The sequence below is a fragment of the Sorghum bicolor genome, chromosome 10 (genome assembly GCF_000003195.3).
Source record: "Sorghum bicolor cultivar BTx623 chromosome 10, Sorghum_bicolor_NCBIv3, whole genome shotgun sequence".
In the NCBI taxonomy this organism is placed as follows: domain Eukaryota; kingdom Viridiplantae; phylum Streptophyta; class Magnoliopsida; order Poales; family Poaceae; genus Sorghum; species Sorghum bicolor.
Genome location: NC_012879.2, coordinates 7,399,872 through 7,412,045, shown reverse-complemented (window position 1 = coordinate 7,412,045; position 12,174 = coordinate 7,399,872). Strand labels below are relative to the sequence as shown.

At 45.0% G+C, this 12,174-nt stretch overlaps 1 protein-coding gene across 1 annotated transcript; it reads right to left on the bottom strand.

Moving 5' to 3' along the window:
- LOC8080041 (SNW/SKI-interacting protein) lies at positions 5,237 to 7,068 on the bottom strand. Its single transcript, XM_002436672.2, has one exon. The coding sequence runs from the start codon at positions 6,963 to 6,965 to the stop codon at positions 5,445 to 5,447; it is 1,521 nt and encodes a 506-aa protein (XP_002436717.2). The 5' UTR covers positions 6,966 to 7,068; the 3' UTR covers positions 5,237 to 5,444.

The window sequence follows — 12,174 nt, the reverse complement described above, 5'->3', positions numbered from 1 at the left end:
GTCGCAGAGGAGAGCGTGCGTGGGGGTTGGCGACTAGTGGCGTTGGTGTGGTGTGGTGGGGGTCAACACGTTTCAGTTCCTTGTTGCAGCAAAGTCGCAGCTAGCTCGCACGCGGCACGCGGCGCTGCAATTACAACGGGCGAATGCGTGCGATCCGGTTCGCTTGCGTTCCATCGGATACGGCGGGTTCTAGAAGCGGACGGGTCTGGGCTCCTTCGGGCCGTGCTGACGTGCTCCACTGGAGGATATTGGATAAAGTAAAAAGTATATTTTTTCTCTTCTAATTTTTACGAAAGGTCGTTTTTTCTTTTAACTTTAAAATCAAATAAATTATTTTTTTTTCAATTTTTCAAACCATACATCTTACCTCTCTAGAGAGGTTTTGAATGCGATTTTGCTATAGTGAATAATAGTTTTGCTGTTTTGTCTTTTTATTTTTTAGTTATTTTAGCTAAATCTTTAAAAAATCATAGTAAATCACAAAAAAATTATAAAAATATAAAATATAATTTTGTTAGACTCCATATAAGTAAATCTACACAATGAACATATAATATGGTATGTTTTAGTATAAAACTTTTGCTATAAATATTTTGTATTTTTCTTTTTTTTATTTATTTTGGCTGCATATTTGAAAAATTATAGTAAATTACAAAACAATCATAAAATATAATTTTGTTAGACTTCACATGAACATATCTACACAGAAATATTTTTTCAAATATGTTCATTGTGTAGATCTACTTATGTAATTTACTATAATTACATAAGTAATTTCTGTAATTTACTATAATTTTTCAAATATGTAGCCGAAATAAATAAAAAAAAGATAAAACCTTTATAGAAAAAATTTGTACTAAAGCATACCATATTATATGTTCATTGTGTAGATCTACTTATGTGGAGTTTAACAAAATTAGATTTTCTATTTATATGATTTTTCTGTGATTTATTATGATTTCAAAGATTCAGCTGAAATAGTTAAAAAGGAAAATACAAAACCACTCTTACTGTAGCAACCCACTATTCACTGTAGCAAAACCGCTACAGGAAGGTAAAATGCATGGTTCGAAAAGTTGAGGGTTGTCCGGTTTTGGAGTTGAAGGAGGAAAAGCGGACAGACTTTCGTAAAAGTTGGAGATGAAAAGTAGACTAAATTCCTTGGATAAATAATCATCAAATGGGCCAGAGCCCATAATTATCGGTCTAACCAATATTATGGACACAGAATAAGGACCTGTTTGATCACCTTTCTAAGCTTGGAGCTCTATAAATTTTAAAGCTAAAGCTCCAAGCATGTGCTCTAAAGTTAGTTATAAATTTTAGGTCATACTTGGATTTCTTAGACTAAGAACTATGAGCTAAAGTTTAGCCGAAGCCTAAACATATTGTTAGTTCATTAGTCTATAGAACCCAACTATTATGGGCTAACAACTAGTTCTAGTCTATAGAATCAAACAATTAGTTCAGAATCTAAATAGGTATGGACTAATAAGTAGTTGTTAATTTTTAGCTAGCTATTTTTTAACTATGACTAACAACTAGTCTTAGTCTATCGAAGCAGGACCTGAGCCCACCTCATATTGAAACATTAGACCATACTAAAGTACTCTAAAGTTCACATGAGAATATGCAAACGCACTAAAAAAAGGTCCTCAACGTCCCAACGTCCACAGCTCGCCACCGTAGTACCAAATCGGGACATTCCAAATCAGATATTGCAACATCGAACGAGAAAGAGAGGCCGTTGCTTCTCTAAACTTTTCTCTTGCTCTTTTTTTACTACCCCAAGTTAAGGATCCGACATTATATGTAGACTGCTTCTAACTTTTTTTATACAACGACACATGTGCTTGGGTTGTGGAATGGATTAGTCCATCATTTACTCCTAATTTATGTGTGATTTATGGAATAAGGAAACAAATTTACTCTTATTTTGTGTGATTTATAGAATGAAATGAAATGATCCATCGTAACTTTATTTCTCACAAACTAATAATTAGTACTAGTGAGAGGAATGAAGTCACTCTATCAATTTAAGAAATAGACTCATGATGCACCACATCATCTAGAATGGAGTGATTCCTCAAACCAAACACCCTAGGTTGTTTGGATCCTTTCATTTTGGAGGGCTTAAGATCTCCTTAATGAACTAGGCTATTTGGTTGAATTTAACATTCTATGACTTCTCAAAGTTTACATGTAAGCCCATGTAAAATTTATAGGGTGAGAGTTCTATAGATTACCGTGCTTATGTTTCTACTCTGTAACTTATAGCATGCTTCAGAAATGCGTCACATAAGTATCTTTTGTATTTGTATGGCCAACAGTATTATACAAATATATTTCATATATAACCATATTAGTTTAATTAAGCTGTGCCTATATTATTATAATTATTAGAATAAACGGGCCTGATAGTTCCATTATGTTTGAGACAAAAAAATGTGGCATGCCAAGTTCATGGCCCTCTAAAAGAGGACTATATTTGAAATAAAAGACCATTGAAACACGCTACTACTCAAAATCACAAAGTCAAAACAACTGAAAGAAGAAAACCCGTTTATGTAATAGTGATATTATTTATGGTCATTTCGATAATTACCATATTTCAAATTTTAATTTTTCAATTTTTTCTGTACCGTAGTTATATCATTAATAAATAGTTAAAATGAAAATATGGTGAGTTTCTGACTAACTAGCAATCGTTTTTGCATAGTAAATATCGTAACAGACCATTTCTAAATATTTTCATCTCTACCCACTAGATGAATTCTCTCTTCATGCAAGGTGTCCACATCATTCCTCACTAAGTGACCCACTAAATCTTTTATCTCTTCATGCAAGATGTCCACATCATTCCCCACTAAGTCCATGTCATTCTATATTAATTATAAAAAATAACCATATCATCTATATCATGTGAAATACTTTAAATATTTAATATATTCACATACAAGTTATGTACATAAACTATTTGTTTCATCACCAATTAATTCCTCTATAATGTAACCAAATATTAGTTTTTGTTTTATTAGCTTAGTAATTTTTTACTAGATCTAATCCAATAAAATACATGCAAGTTAAATTCATATGTGTACATATATAATAGACTAAATACCATATAATAATACTATGTATATAATGTTTTATTTTTTTAAAAAAATCCCGCAGCAATGCGCGGGGAATTCAACTAGTTTCAAGGCAGTAAAACTTTTGTAACACTTATCTTGTTGCAATGTACTCCCTCCAACCACCAAAAAATATAATTCTCGCTTTTTGGGAAGTCAAATAGTTTAAACTTTGATTCAATTTATATAAAAAAATAATAACATTCATAATACAAAATAAGCACCATTAGATAGGTTGTAGAATATTTTTATAATAAATTTATTTTGAGCCACAAATGCTAATACTATTTACTATAAACATGGTCAAACATGAGCTAGTTTGACCGGCACAGTTTACATAATTACACTCTTTTATGGACACAAATAGTATATGGACACGGGCATGCCCTTAAAATGCAGAACTACGGGTGTCAAAAATCTGAAAAATCCGTGAACTATAAATCGGTTTTGCTAGCGCCCGGACGTTCGGACGGACGCACGTGTCCGGACGTTAGGTCTGTACTATAACTTTCCCCGCACGCCTGCATCCCGCACTCCTCCACATGAGACCGCACCGCTTACATCTTCCCCTCGAGCGCCTGCATCCCGCGCCCGCCCACATAAGCCCGCACTGCTTGGACCTAGTCGTACTGCCCCAACTGCATCCTGGGAGTCCTCGCTTCCACCCTCTCCGCTGCTCACGCGCATCCACACGACTAGCAGCTACGCGCGGGTGGCTAAGCCAGCATCCAGAGGAGAGGGGGAGGTGGCAGATGTCCAGTCGGTGCCAAAAGGAGAGAAAGAGACAGAAGGTGAGGAAGGAGAAAAGCGAAGACACAATACAACACCCGATCTACTTTTGAAACATTCGGATACAACATTTGCAACATACGTCTGAAGGCAGATGAAACATATGAAATATGCATCTAAAACACACTATCTGCAACACGAGATATACTTTTGAAACATTTAGATGAAACACTTGCAACATTAGTAAAAAAAAGCTAAAACACTTGAAACATGCTAATGAAACACTTGCAAAAAAACACCATGCAGCGTCCAGATCAAAATGCTTGCAACATGTCTAGAGAAGAATTACTTGTTGCAACAAGCTACTGCAACGGCAGAAACAAAAAGGCAATGCAAGGTGCAACATCAGAAAAAAAAAACTAATGCAACATCTCATATAGTAGTACTGCAACATTTCATGCAGTAGTACTGCAACATGATAAAATTGAACATGAAACATGAAAAGATGAAAACAACTCAATAATCATCTTTCAGTGCTGCAACATTTGTAAATGGTAATTTCAATAACCGAAATACCCTATTGCAACAATCTCAACAAATAGTATTCTCTTTCTGCAACATATGATTCACACGTATTGCAACATTTGAAAATCATCTTCTGCAACATCCCCAAAAAACTATTACAACACAGAGACAACAACAACAAAAAAACGTACAAAATAGCAAGGAGATGGGTTCCGAGGTCCAGGATGCTCTAGCCCTGGCCCATCACCTTTAAGCTCACTGGATGAATGAGGAAATAGGACCTCAGATCTCATCAAAATCCTAGCCACCATTGTGTGCCTTGGATCCAGACAAAGAGGAGGAGGAGGAGCTCAGATCTAGAGGATGGGGATGGGGATGAGGATGAAGAGGGCTCAGATCTGGAGGAGAAAGAGAAGGAGGAGAAAGAAGGGAGGAAGAGGGCTCAGATCCAGAGAAAATCGACCTACCTCGTCAAAACCACCGCCATCGCCCTTGTCTGAAGAGTGGGAGCAAGTTCGCATGGAAGTCGTGGAGAAGGAAGGGAGCATCGATGAGCAGCGCGGGGCGGTAGCGAAATGGCGTGCAGCGCGCGGCGTCTGTCCCGACAAGCAGGCGAGGCAGCAAGGGGAGAGGCGCGAGCACCGGGAGGGAGGGAGCGCCGATGAGCGGCACGGAGCAGCAGCGAAGTGGCGTGCGGTGTTTGTCTTGACGAGCAGGCGAAGCGGCAACCGGAGAGATGCGAACACCATAGAAGTAAGCTGTGGAGAAAAGGATAAGGAATGAGAAAAGCAATGTGTGGTTAGTGCGGAGTTACATATATCTGCAATAGAATAAGAAGTGGGTGCGTGGAATCGGCGTCCGATAGTCCGGACGCTCGGTGTGTATCATTACCGACTATAAATAGACCAATTTTACTCAAACAAACAGAGAGCCTAACAGAATTTCAGCCAAACGTTTGAGTTTGACCCAAGATCACATAAACAACAATCTCATGTTTCACATGAAGCATAGCTCTAGCTACCAGTTCATAGCACAGGAGCGCTAGCTATTACCATCTTCTCAATGTTTCTTCCCCTCCTTCACCTTAGCCATGTATTGATCAAGTTCGACGAAGGGATCATCGGCTTCTCCACACTCCTCAGGCATATCGAACTCAACTGGCCTGTCCCTCTCGCCGACGGCAGGCCGCTCCGGAGCGCCAGAGAACACCTTGTCAGGTTTGAACCTGCCCGTCCTAGCTATCTTCTCGATGTGCTCATCCGCGCCGCCGCATACAGCAGAGTCGCCGTGCTTGCTGGGCCTGCAGAGCATCGACAGCGCCGCCGGCTGCACGGCGAAGAGCCTCCCCGAGTAGACGTTGTACTGGTCATCCGCGGCGAACCCGGAGTCCATCCCCGCGTCCTGGTTGAACAGCCGCTCGTCGTAGGCGAGCTCGCCACCAGCGCCGGCGCCGCCTCCGGTGCTAGCCATGCCCAGGGCAATCCTCTCACCGACGTCCCGGTCCCTATCTCTCGTGATCCTGCTCTTCTTGCCGCTCGACGCCGACGCCGACGCCTCCCGCCGCTTCTCGTACTCCCTATGGCGCCGCCGCTCCTCGCGTACCATGTCGCGCTGTATCCTCTGCTGGCTCAACTCCGCATCCACTGGCGGCGCCGCAGCAGCGTCGGACGCCATCTCCATGAGCGCCCTGTTCGCGATCTCACGCAGTTTTTGGCTCTGCTGCTCCTTGGCCTTCATCTTGAGCTCCTTGACCACTTGGACGCGCGTCTGGATGGCCTCCCTGGCCTTCTGCTCCGCGACGTACAGCGCCTCCGAGAGGCTGGCGAAGCCGTCGCTGACCTGCACGTCCTGCATCCGCCGGTCGTCTGCCGCCGCCTTCCAGTCCGAAACTCTCGGCGGGATCTTCCAGTCCGACATGTCCTGCCGCGACACGGGACGCGGCGGCGAGTGCATCACGGTGACGGGCGGCGACCCGGCCGGGCGCGGCACCCGCCTGCGCCTGTGCTTGGGCGGCAGGACCGGGTCCTCCTGCGCGTGCTCCACCCTCACGATCCGCTCCTCCGCGCCCGAGTTGAACGCCGCCGACTGCCGCGCCGGCCTGTACTTGACAAGCGTTGGATCGTCCCGGCTACGCGCCGGCTGTACGGCGGAGCGGCGAGCGTCGATGATCGCCTGCAGCGCGGCCCGCGTCCGGGCGGTGGTAGCCTCCACCTCGTCCTCGTCCTCGTCGGCGGCGGCGTCATGATGATCGTGCGCAGGAGCGATCCTGGGGACGAGGTCGGCGTGGCTGGAGTAGACGATCTTGGCGGCGTTCTCGCCCTGCCGAACGACCGCGCCGAACGCGACGCGGCCGCGCACGTCGAAGGTCACGGCCAGCACGCCGTCGTCGTTGGATCCCGGCGCCGCCTCGCGGAGGCCCATGGAGAGCGGGTACTGCGCGACGTGCACCTCGGGGAAGGCCCCGCCGGCGCCGAAGTCCTCCTGCCGCCTGGGCACGAGGCCGGCGCGCCGGCCGTAGGGCGGCACGGGTTTCGCCGCCAGCATGGTCACGGGATCTGTCGCGACGTCGCAGCCGTACATGATCGCGGCTAGGGCCTAGGGCTACTGATTGGCAGTGACACGGACGCGGTGCGTCGATAATATAGAGGAGAAATCTTTAAAAGACGAAATTCACACCATGGGATCTGGCACCTAATTTGTCCACGTCATCTTTTTTTTTGTCCTCCGTTGGATGTCGATCGAACCATCCACATGCAGCACAACAGCTACTGAATTGGCACCGGCAGTGACACGGACGCGGTGCGTCGATAATATAGAGGAGAAATTTTTTACCGAGGCCTTGTTTAGTTCACTCTGAAAACCAAAATCTTTTCAAAATTCTCCGTCATATCGAATCTTACACCACATACATAAAGTATTAAATATAGACGAAAATAAAAACTAATTGCACAGTTTACCTGTAAATCACGAGATGAATCTTTTAAGCCTAATTACTTTATAATTGGATAATGTTTGTCAAATAAAAACGAAAGTGCTACAGTTCCAAAAGAACTAAACAAGGCCCGACTTCGCTACTTCGGAGGAAGCAATGCGACGCAGGAATCGGAGTCGGCCCAATTTTTTACAATTTGGCTCTTTTTTTCAAAAAATTTCACAATTGGACCCCTGGAAAACTTAAATGCAGAAATGGACCCAGGGGGTCGGCGCCATGAGTCATGGCGCCGAGGTATCACGCCTCGACGCCATGGATCACGGCGCCGAGGTCCCTGGGGCAAGCCAGCGTGGATTCTGCGTGGCGGCTTGTGTGGCAAAAAAAAAAAAAAAGTGTCGGCGCCACAGATCCTGGCGCCGAGGTATTGGGACAAAACACCCGAGGCCGCGTCGTTTTCTTCTTCACGCCCCCGCCCGCCTGCCACCGCCGCAGCGCGCCTGCCGCCGCGGCCCCCGGCCGGCCAGCCCCGCCCAGCCGCTGCGCACGCCCCCCGCGTCTGCTGCCGCTTCCCCCGGCCGCAGCCAACGCCGGTTGCGGCTGCTGCCCCCGGCCCGCCGCGGCCGCCGCGCCCGGCCGCGCCCCGCCGGTGTCCCGGCCCCGCCTACGCCGGTGACCCGGCCGCGCGCCGCGGTGCCCCCGGCCGGCCCCGCGTCTGGCCCCGGCCGGCCCCGCCACTGCCCCCGGCCGGCCCCTGCTATTCTCAGGTAATTTTTTTTCTTTTCCTTATTGTATAATTGTTTAGATAATGTAGTTAGTTTTCTAAGTTTTATAATTATTTAAATAATTCATGTAGCAATTTTCTATATTGGTATTAATATTGGTATTATTTATATGAATCTTGTTATGTAATTTAGAGTTGTTTATTTAATTTAGAGTAGTTTATGTAATATTTCTAGAATTTAAAGTAGTTTATGTAATATTTCTAGAATTTAATTTAGGGTTTTAGGGTTTAGGGTTTAGTTAGATTAATCTAGTTTGTAATTTTAGTTAGAGAGGGGGCTCTGCTCTCTAATTCTAGTTTGTAATCTAGTTTGTAATATTTAGGTGTTTTATTTTTATTAGTTGTATGCCTATTAATATGGTTGTTTTGTATATCAATTAGATGGACAATTTAGTAACCTTATATCATGGAGGAAGTGTGGAGAAAGATCAGTTTGGCAATGTTGATTTTGTTGGAATGGAAACGGTCCCTTTGATATTTGATGAGCGGCCTTTGTTTTCTGAATTGATGGGTAGTGCTCGTGATGAGCTTAAATGTAATTCGAATGAAGAAGAAATCTTAGTTGAGGGGGTCATTCACCATGGCGGGTCAGGGACAATTTTTAGGCGGTTGGTCCCAATTGTATCCGAGGTTCAATGGGACAAATATGTCAAAACTGTCATGAAGAGTGAGTTTAAATGTTTGGATTTGGTTGTGCGCAACTTGTCCAATGAGCCAGGCCCTCTAGTGGATTCTCCTCTTAATTGGCAACCACCCATTGGCCCTCTAGTGGACAATCCGGCACCCTCAGCTTCTCTGATACCCATTCAGGACGTGGGTGTGGAAGATGTGGTTGTCGTTCCTGATGCTCAATCCGGTCCCAATGAGGTTGGCTGCGTACATACCCCTATGACCCAGACAATTCCATGTAAGTGGCGTAGTTGCATTATTCATTTTGTTAGCATTCCTTCGTTCGATTTAGTTGTCTCAATTGTATGCATATTTGTGGTTTTGTTGTAGGTGACAATCCAAGTATTGATTGTTGTCATCCTGTGCCTCCAACATTTAATGTTGACGCAGCTTTTATAGCATCTAATAGTTTGGATGTTAATATTGAGGATGATGAGGAGCCCTATGGCACAGCTAAAGCTGTTGATTCCGATGATGACCGGCCAGTTGCACCTTTAAGTGAACAAGAAATGGAGCTTATCAGACGTTTTTGTCCTGATCGTGATCCACTAGTTCACGAGTTTAGTGACCTCAGTCATTCTCAAAATGCTTATGCAGAGGGAAGAGATGATGAGCTGCTGGAGGCTCCTGAGCCTGGTGAGAGTGTGCAAATTCACAAGGGCATGATCTTTAATGATTTGCCCAGCTTAAGAAGGTGGTTGCAACAATATTCTGTAATACGTAAAAGACCCTTCAAGGTGATGCACTCCCATGTTGAGCGCCGCTACACGGTTGTGTGTGAGATGTCAGATTGCAACTGGAGGGTCTGTGCTCGTAAACAAAAGGCCACCGGGAAGTTTAAGATCACAAAAATTGTAGGTCCACACACTTGTGCCCAGACTGACCTTCAACAGAAGCATCGACAGTTGACCTCTACACTTATTGCTAGTACGTTATGCACAACTTTAAAGGGTCAGCCCAACTTGAAGGTCAGAACAATTATGGACATGGCTCAGAAGATATTTAAATATGACATAAAGTATGGCAAAGCATGGAGGGCAAAGCAAAGGGCCTGGAAGATGATATATTTGGACTGGGAGGAGGGGTACGAGCAGCTGCCAGCAATGTTCAATGCAATGAAAGCAGCTAATCCAGGCATGCATTACGAGTACATTCCGAAGCCTAATGAATGGAGGAATGGGAGGCAGATATTCTTTCGTGCATTCTGGTGTTTTCCACAGTGTGTCCAGGCCTTTAGGTACTGCCGTCCAGTGTTATCAATTGATGGTACTTTTCTGCTTGGCAAGTACATGGGCACTCTTTTGGTAGCCATTTCCTGTGACGCTGACAACGCATTGGTTCCTTTGGCTTTTGCTTTGGTGGAGAGAGAGAACAAAGACAGCTGGGGTTGGTTCATGCGCCTTGTTCGGATACATGTCATTGGCCCACATAGGGAGGTTGGTGTCATATCTGATAGGCACCAGGGCATACTCAGTGCCGTACAGGAGCAGATTCCTGGTTATGCACCCTTGCACCATCGTTGGTGTACTAGACACCTTGCAGAGAATTTACTTCGGAAAGATGGTACGAAGGACAACTTTCCTCTATTCGAGGAGGTTGCTCGAATGCTTGAGGTGCCGTTTTTTGAGGAGAAGTTGGAGCAGTTAAAAACCGCAACAAATGCAGAAGGTAGGCAGTGGCTGCTAGGTTTGATGAGGGAACCTGAGAAATGGACAAGAGCCCATGATAATGGTGGATGGAGGTACGAGTTTCAGACTAGCAACATGGCAGAGTCATTTAATAGTGTGCTCAAGGGTATACGTGCCATGCCAGTCAATGCCATTGTATCTTTTACCTTTTATAGACTAGTGGCCTGGTTCAACGATAGACATGCTCAAGCATTGCAATTACAGAGTAATAATATGAAATGGGCACCTAGAGCTAAGAAGCACCTTGACAAGGCAAAGGAAAGGGCTAGAACACATGACATAGAGTGTTTTGACCATGCCACTGGCAAGTACCAGGTCACTGAAAGGGGTGGTACAACGTCAGATGGTGAGATCCGACCATCAAGGAGTTATATTGTTGTCCTGACTGATTTTTCATGTGGATGTGGGAGACCAAGACAGTACCACTCTCCTTGTTCTCACTATATTGCAGCAGCTAGGCATCGCAACTTTGACTACGAGACCAAGATACCATGGGAGTTGAGTGTTGATAGCCTTGTGCTAACTTGGTCGCCCCGTTTTGAGCCTTTCCTAGATGAGGGGCAGTGGCCAGAATACATTGGCCCAAGGTACATTGCAGATCCAGGTGCTCGCTGGAACAAACGTGGAACCAGAAAGCGTACGAGGCATAAGATGGTCATGGACCAGATTTCAGGTAGAACGAGGCGAGGGAGAGCAACCCCGTTTGTTGCTGACCCCGAGCAAAATCAATGTGGCAAATGTGGTAGACTTGGACACAACTCGCGTACTTGCCATTGGCCGCTAAGTCAGGTGCACTTAATATTCTATGTACTTTAGTTGTTAAATACTTTCATATGCAACTTACTTTTTGGCAGACATACATGTTCTAGTGCTCCTTTGTTTAATATAATGACATTGTAATGTATTATTTTTTTCTGCTTAATTACTAACTAATGGATCAAATTTGTTTATAGGATGGAGCAGTTCCACCTCCTGGATCCATACTACGAGGTGAAGCACCGAGGACGACTCACTGCCGAGGGGGCGGTACTTACTTTGATCTTTGCTTTTCATTTATTATTAATTTGTGTACTTATGCATTAAATAACTTGATTGTATGGTTGCAGGAACTACCCCCGCTTCGACCTCGAACGCGTGACAAGTTCGAGGAGATGCGGTATGACGACAGGTACACACCTCTGCTGCAGAGGGCTGGCCTGGATGTCATATCGTATCAAGTTCGTCGTGGGTTGCCTCCAATTAACCCCGCGGCGATCACAGCTTTGGTTGACAGGTGCACCATTTATCTATAGTAATCGTATGTTTTTTTGAACAAACTTTATCTATCTTTCTGAAAACCCTAACAACAATGTTCTTTAAATTGTAGGTGGAGGCCAGAAACTCATAGTTTCCACCTACCTTGTGGAGAGATGACTGTTACACTCCAGGACACTCAGAAGATCCTGGGTTTGAGTGTTAGAGGTCGTCCAGTTATCGGACACTGCAGGCCCGATGGTTGGAGGGCCAGAGTTGAGGCCTTCCTTGGAAGACCACTTCCTCCGGAGGCACCGACGCAGCGCACCACTGGGGTACCAATTGCTTGGCTTAGGCAGAGCTTTGGTAATTGTCCGGCACATGCGGACCAGGAGACAGTTGCCTACTACTGTAGAGCTTGGATCTTGCACCTATTTGGGTGTGTTCTTTTCCCTGACGCGACAGGGGACACTGAAGGTAATGTAA